Source organism: Austrofundulus limnaeus, unplaced genomic scaffold, assembly GCF_001266775.1.
Source record: "Austrofundulus limnaeus strain Quisiro unplaced genomic scaffold, Austrofundulus_limnaeus-1.0 Scaffold340, whole genome shotgun sequence".
In the NCBI taxonomy this organism is placed as follows: Eukaryota; Metazoa; Chordata; class Actinopteri; order Cyprinodontiformes; family Rivulidae; genus Austrofundulus; species Austrofundulus limnaeus.
Genome location: NW_013952742.1, coordinates 177961 through 185643, shown reverse-complemented (window position 1 = coordinate 185643; position 7683 = coordinate 177961). Strand labels below are relative to the sequence as shown.

The 7683-nt window shown below is 38.9% G+C and overlaps 1 protein-coding gene across 1 annotated transcript in view; it reads left to right on the top strand.

Annotated features, from left to right (window-relative positions):
- The window catches only part of cbr1 (carbonyl reductase 1), a 22056-nt gene extending 14827 nt beyond the window's left edge, over positions 1 to 7229 (top strand). The window contains exons 5-7 of the mRNA XM_014022729.1: positions 6367 to 6575; positions 6706 to 6759; positions 6841 to 7229. Of these exons, the coding sequence (XP_013878183.1) occupies positions 6367 to 6575; positions 6706 to 6759; positions 6841 to 7014 (437 nt within the window). The 3' untranslated portion in view covers positions 7015 to 7229. The remainder of the gene's footprint in view (positions 1 to 6366; positions 6576 to 6705; positions 6760 to 6840) is intronic.
- Positions 7230 to 7683: the final 454 nt, after the last annotated feature.

Here is a 7683-nt window from a genome sequence, read left to right as displayed (position 1 = left end):
GAATAATATATATATATAAGGTACAACAAGAGGAAACAAGCGGTAAGGTTAATTTCCATCAGAAAATCAGGTCATGTGATCAGGATGTTAACACTGGAGTAGTTTTTATTGTCCTCTGCAGTCTGGTTTTCTTGTGTGGCTGTGATCGATGCACACAGTGTGGCCTCAGATGTGTAGAACAGGTTTGGTGTAGACCACGTTTTCTCAGATGTCTTTGTTGGGCCTTTTTTAAAATGGAGCTGGTGTTGACCCTGAAGTTTACTAAACCCCTGAAACAAAGATTTATATTTAACGTCAAACGTGTAAATCTGTTACGGTTTAAAGAATTCAACACTTGAAGTCTCACGTTCAACAAAAGTGTTCAGTTTGTGACTCTTCTAAACCAAAATGATCCTTTAAAGTGTGAGCTTTGAAGGACCCAAACCCTGTCTAATTTAAATTCATATCTAGATCCAACCCTTCCATTTAAAAGAATAGGGACTAAAATATAGAAAAATAATTTTTGTCAGGTACAGATTTGTTGTTATTTGTAGCTCTTGCTTGCTGCTACTTGCTCAAATGTACATTTCTTCAGTCTGATTATGTGCAGTTATCCATTTGAGAATAGAAGTGTGTGAACGGGAACAGACTCACACCTCTTCAGTTCTGGACCATGGACGTTAAAGGAGTCTGTAGTTTTCACAGTTCTCATGTTTGTTTACGTGGTGTCTGTCAACGCTTCTGTTATTTGTGAGTTTTAAGAACAATTTGTGTTTTTGTGACTGGCTGAAAGATGTCTGCGCTGCAAGATATTAGGAAAATCTAGAGATGAGGACTCGTGACTTGGACTTAGACTTGAGTCGGACTACTATTAGAGACTTAGACTTGACTTTGACTTGGACCCTAAAGACTTGAGACTTGAGACTTGACTTGGACTCGTGGTTTGAGACTTGTGAACAATGCAAGACTTTTCACTGCCCGGCCCACGATGCTCACTCCCTCAATACACCTCAATGCTCCGCCCCCCTCACCTGAGAATGGGAGGGGCCAGCACCGACTTATTCAACACCATGACAAGAGACTAGCAAAATCAAAGTGTTTGGAGTCCAAATCCAAAATGTGTTTTTCTGATGACTTGTGCAGCAATTTGTATTCTGGTTCATCATCTTCAGTAGCTGTGTTTCCATGGACCATGAAAATGTGCGAATTAGAATTTTGAAAATAAATTTGCTCAATGGAAACACATCAGTTTCGAAAAAAATAACATTTTTTGATAAAATGTTTTTGCGCTAGGATGAGGTGGTTTTTCAGTTGTATCGAAATTGGTGTTTTTCGCAAAACTGCAATGGAAACACTGTTTTCACATCACAGGAGTCACGTGATCAACAACCATCTGTTTCTACTGGTGAAAAAGACGACGAAGAAGATAACAGGAAGTAGAAGTAGTAGTAATATCACAGAAGTAGTATAAAATAGTAAACTCACCGACTACAATTTCCCAAAAACACAGCATACGTAGCCGCTCCCAAGTAGGGACTTGTCTCTGGAAAGCCTCGATAAAAGACGCCGACATCTCCTCTGATGATGAGCGCTAGTGTCGTGGTAGCAACATGCTATGTGTTTATATCCATGTTTGTAATGACTTACTGCGCGAACAAACGTATTCACGCTTGACTTTAATAACATTTCTTACTTAATGGAAACACCGCAGTTGCAAAACTGTATTTTTTCGACATTAACAGAATATCGACAAAGTTTTGCGCACATTTGCAATGGAAACACAGCTACTGACATGCTTTTATCCATTTAAAAATACTTTTCTGGTATTTTAATGTAAAATCAGCAGCAGACTTGATGGATTTGTTCTTTGTCAATGGCAAGATATAATTACTACAAGTTCAAAATGAATGATTGTTATTTCAACCTTATCTGTATTTTTAAAACAGTATTATGTTTTATAGTATTATTAAAACACAATACCATGTTTTAATATTTGAGTAAAATATAATATTATAGAATATAATCAGAATACCTTTGATCAAACTACCAGTTAAGTAATACATGCAACAAGATTTAGACTTGAGGTCAAGAGACTTGAGACTTGACTTGGACTAGGGCTGGCATGATTAGTTGACTAGTCACGATTATGTCAACTATTAAAATCATCAACTACTAATTTAATAGTCAATGCATCATTTTTTTCTAACTTTGTATTTATTTTTTTAGTCGACTAATCACCTATTAGTTGACTCCAGTTGACTTAGTTGGCTCCATTTGATTGATGAAATACTTGAAGCTTCCCACTGAGTGACAAAATGCATAAATGCAAACTTTTGAGCCAACCATTTGTTGCAGTTTATGCATTATTATTTTAATTTTTTTTTGCTATACGCTTATTGCACAGGCTGTTTTCACAATGACAATACATTGGTATATTGTGCAGCCCTAATGTCTAAAGAATTCTTTCCCCAGTTGTCTGTTAATGTTTAGACACAAAACTGCTTCATTCTTTCAATTAGAAGCTTTTAGATATTTCTGAGTCATAGTCGTGTTTGTTGACTAAACAAACAGAAGAAATGAACTGACCTGTCAAGTTCAAGGACTGGATTCAGTCTAGTTAAATAGCAGCCAGTGTTCAAACAGAAACATTAAAGAATCAAGGATGAAGCATGGATAATGTTTGTTCAAAACCCCTGTTTACTCTCAGATATGGGTCACTCGACTAGATAAGGATGTCGATGTTAAAACACTGTAACACCATTTTTATTATTTACTCAGTGTGGTGGAAGAATATCTTGACTCCCTAACCGCATATTACCTTGACATGTCCTGTTCTGCATCTCTTGATAAACTGCCATTATACTGTATATATTGTCTGTTTTCCTGTTTCCGGGTCAGCGAGAGCTTGACAGACGCTTCGATTCGCGTCTGTCTGGCTCTGCTCATTCTTTGCATATGCATCTTTCTATTAAATAATCTGAGATCGAGACCACACAGTTTCCACTTTGTTTATTTCCTGCATCTCTGCCCTGGCGAAAAGGCTAGCCACGACACTCAGTGTTCTGCCTTTTTATCATGATTCTGAAAAAAAGCACATTCCAAAGTTCAGCTAGTAATAAAGCTTTAAACTTTAAACCTGCAGTCAGGAGTAGTGTTGCAGTACGTTGTGCTGTACAGACTAAATGTGTAAAGAACTAACAGGTTTCCACATCAACAAAGAGGTGATTTAGACTGACTGAACAGTGATGGGGTTCAACCATAAGACATGTGTCTGCTGTGTAATCAGACGTGTTTTTGCCATATTTTCAGATGTGTTTTTGCCGTATCTTCAGACATGTTTTTAGACGTGTTTTTTGTCCTGTCTTCGACGTGTTTTTAGACGTGTTTTTGTCCTATCTTTGAGTTGTTTTTGCTGTATATTCAGACGTGTTTTTGCCGTATCTTCAGACATGTTTTTAGACGTGTTTTTGTCCTGTCTTTGAGGTGTTTTTGCTGTATATTCAGATGTGTTTTTGCCGTACCTTCAGACGTGTTTTTGCCGTACCTTCAGACGTGTTTTTGCCATATCTTCAGACGTGTTTTTGCCGTATATTCAGACGTGTTTTTGCCATATCTTCAGACGTGTTTTTGCCGTATATTCAGACGTGTTTTTGCCATATCTTCAGACGTGTTTTTGCCGTGTAATCAGACGTGTTTTTGCCGTGTAATCAGATGTGTTTTGCCATATCTTCAGACGTGTTTTTGCCATATCTTCAGACGTGTTTTTGCCATATCTTCAGACGTGTTTTTGCCAAACCTTCAGACGTGTTTTTGCCGTGTAATCGGACGTGTTTTTGCCGTGTAAAAAGATGTGTTTTTGCCGTATCTTCAGACGTGTCTTTGCCGTATCTTCAGACGTGTATTTGCCGTATCTTCAGATGTGTCTTTGCCGTATCTTCAGACATGCCTTTGCCTTGTCTTCGGACGTGTTTTTGCCGTATATTCAGACGTGTCTTTGCCGTATATTCGGAAGTGTCTTTGCCATATCTTCAGATGTGTTTTTGCCTTATCTTCAGATGTGTTTTTGCCGTGTAATCAGACATGTTTTTGCCGTGTAATCAGACGTGTTTTTGCCGTATATTCAGACGTGTTTTTGCCTTGTCTTCAGATGTGTCTTTGCCTTGTCTTCAGACGTGTCTTTGCCTTGTCTTCAGACGTGTCTTTGCCATATCTTCAGAAGTGTCTTTGCCATATCTTCAGAAGTGTCTTTGCCATATCTTCAGATGTGTTTTCGCCTTATCTTCAGACGTGTTTTTGCCATATCTTCAGATGTGTTTTTGCCGTGTAATCAGACGTGTTTTTGCCGTGTAATCAGACGTGTTTTTGCCATGTAATCAGATGTGTTTTTGCCATGTAATCAGACGTGTTTTTGCCGTGTAATCAGATGTGTTTTTGCCGTGTAGTCAGACGTGTTTTTGCCGTATCTTCAGACGTGTTTTTGCCGTGTAATCAGATGTGTTTTTGCCGTGTAATCAGACGTGTTTTTGCCGTATCTTCAGACGTGTTTTTGCCGTATCTTCAGACGTGTTTTTGCCGTGTAATCAGACGTGTTTTTGCCGTGTAATCAGACGTGTTTTTGCCATAGCTTCAGACGTGTCTTTGCCGTATCTTCAGGCGTGTCTTTGCCTTGTCTTCAGACGTGTCTTTGCCGTATCTTCAGAAGTGTCTTTGCCATATCTTTAGATGTGTTTTTGCCTTATCTTCAGACGTGTTTTTGCCGTGTAATCAGATGTGTTTTTGCCGTGTAATCAGACGTGTTTTTGCCGTATCTTCAGACGTGTTTTTGCCGTATTTTCAGACGTGTCTTTGCCTTGTCTTCAGAAGTGTCTTTGCCATATCTTTAGATGTGTTTTTGCCTTATCTTCAGATGTGTTTTTGCCGTGTAATCAGACGTGTTTTTGCTGTGTAATCAGACGTGTTTTTGCTGTGTAATCAGACGTGTTTTTGCCATATATTCAGACGTGTTTTTGCCATATCTTCAGACGTGTTTTTGCCTTATCTTCATATGTGTTTTTGCTGTGTAATCAGACGGGTTTTTGCCGTGTAATCAGACGTGTTTTTGCTGTGTAATCAGACGTGTTTTTGCCATATCTTCAGACGTGTTTTTTTGCCGTATCTTCAGACGTGTTTTTGCCTTATCTTCAGATGTGTTTTTTGCCGTATCTTCAGATGTGTTTTTGCCATATCTTAAGATGTGTTTTTGCTGTGAAATCAGAAGTGTTTTTGCTGTATTTTCAGATGTTTGTGCCATATCTTCAGACGTGTTTTTGCCGTATCTTCAGACATGTTTTTGCCATGAAATCAGACGTGTCTTTGCCGTGTAATCAGATGTGTTTTTGCTGTATTTTCAGATGTGTTTGTGCCATATCATCAGACGTGTTTTTGCCATATCTTCAGACGTGTCTTTGCCATATCTTCAGACGTATTTTTGCCATATCTTCAGACGTGTTTTTGCTGTGAAATCAGACGTGTTTTTGCCATATCTTCAGATGTGTTTTGGCTGTGAAATCAGACGTGTTTTTGCCATATCTTCAGACGTGTTTTTGCCATATCTTCAGACATGTTTTTGCCATATCTTCAGACATGTTTTTGCCTTATCTTCAGACGTGTTTTTGCCGTATCTTCAGACGTGTTTTTGCCGTATCTTCAGATGTTTTTTTTGCCATATCTTCAGACGTGTTTTTGCCTTATCTTCAGATGTGTTTTTGCCATATCTTCAGCCGTGTCTTTGCTGTGAAATCAGTGTTTTTGCTGTATCTTCAGATGTGTTTGTGCCATATCTTCAGATGTGTTTGTGCCATATCTTCAGATGTGTTTTTGCCATGTTTTGAGATGTGTTTTTAGACATGTTTTTGTCCCGTCTTCGACATGTTTTTGTCCTGTCTTCAACATGTTTTTGTCCTGTCTTCAACATGTTTTTGTCCTGTCTTCGACATGTTTTTAGGCATGTTTTGGCCATATCTTCAGATGTGTTTTTGCTGTATCTTCAGCCATGTATTGGCCGTGTCGTCAGACATGTTGTTTGCATGTCTTCATATGTTTTGCTATGTTTTTAGACATATTTTGACACATTTCTGCCACATTTTTAGATATGTTTTTGCCATGTCTTCTCAGACATGTATTTGTTCAGTCTTCAGACACGTTTTAGCCTTGTTTTTGCTGTATCTTCAGACACGTTTTAGCCTGGTTTTTGCTGTGTCTTCAGACACATTTTAGTCGTGTCTTTGCCATGTCTTCAGACAGGTTTTTTGCCTTGTCCTCAGACATGTTTCTGCCTTGTCATCGGATATGTTTTAGGCATGTTTTTTTTTTTGCATGTCTTCAGATACTTTTTTGTCATATTTTCAGGTCGTGTGGTGAACGTCTCGAGCTTCGTCAGTGTCCGAGCTTTGAACCAGTGCAGCCCTGAGCTCCAGCAGCGTTTCCGCAGCGAGGACATCACTGAGGACGAGCTGGTGGGACTGATGCAGAGATTTGTGGAGGAGGCTAAGAGGGGCGAGCACAAGCAGGGTGGCTGGCCTGATACAGCGTATGGAGTGTCTAAACTGGGTCTGACGGTAAGGTTTTATATTATTTACACAATGAACTCAGACAAGTTGTAGTACAAACTTCTACATCCATAAAAACTGATGAGAAAAAAATACTTAACATTTACTGAAGAACAATAAAAATTCTTTGTCCCCTCAGACTCTGTCCATGATTCTGGCTCGACGCCTGTCTAAGGAGAGACCAAATGATGGGGTAACTAAAATACGGTTGTAATGTATTTTCAGTGGTTTTTTTGTGTCCAGGATCTAATATGTTGTGTTGTTTTTGTTTCAGATTTTGCTGAACGCCTGCTGTCCAGGATGGGTGCGCACCGACATGGCCGGCCCTAAAGCCCCCAAGTCCCCAGACGAGGGCGCCATCACTCCAGTCTACCTGGTTCTGCTGCCACCTGGAGCCACCGAGCCTCATGGGAAGTTTGTCTCTGAGAAACAAGTGCAGACTTGGTGAAAAGTTGTTACTGTTTAAACATTTTATTGATAACATTTACCAAAAAAATGGATGTTTGTGTGAATTAATCTATACTGATTTATTCATGTTGCCTTCAGTGGTGAAAACACTTTTTATTTTACACAATTAAAAGTGTCATGCTTCCAAAACTATATAAAGATAACTTTTCTGAAAAAAATAATAATGTTTTTCTACAATAAAAGACTTTCTTTCCACTCCTGGACTATATAGATTTTAATTGTTATTCTGTTAGCCTGGTTAGTTCTGACCACTGTAACTCAAAACCCACAGAGAACATCAGAGTGAATGTTCCATCTTGTAAAGAGTCCAAAGAGAGGATTAAACAGGATCTCAGGACATATACAAACAGGTCAGGGGAAAAGGGCTTGTTTACACAGAAGTGGTTATTTTTTAAGCAAAAAAGCACTGGAGAACAACAGGAACGTCTGATTAGAAAGACTTACTTCAGTTTGCAAACAGATCTTAAGTGTCTTTTTTAAAATGAAACTCAGTTTCTGGCATATTCTGGTACTTACCATCCATCTATACCTATATCTACACTCACCGGCCACTTTATTAGGTACACCACGCTAGTAATGGGTTGGACCCCCTTTTGCCTTCAGAACTGCCTCAGTTCTTTGTGGCATAGATTCAACAAGGTGCTGGAAG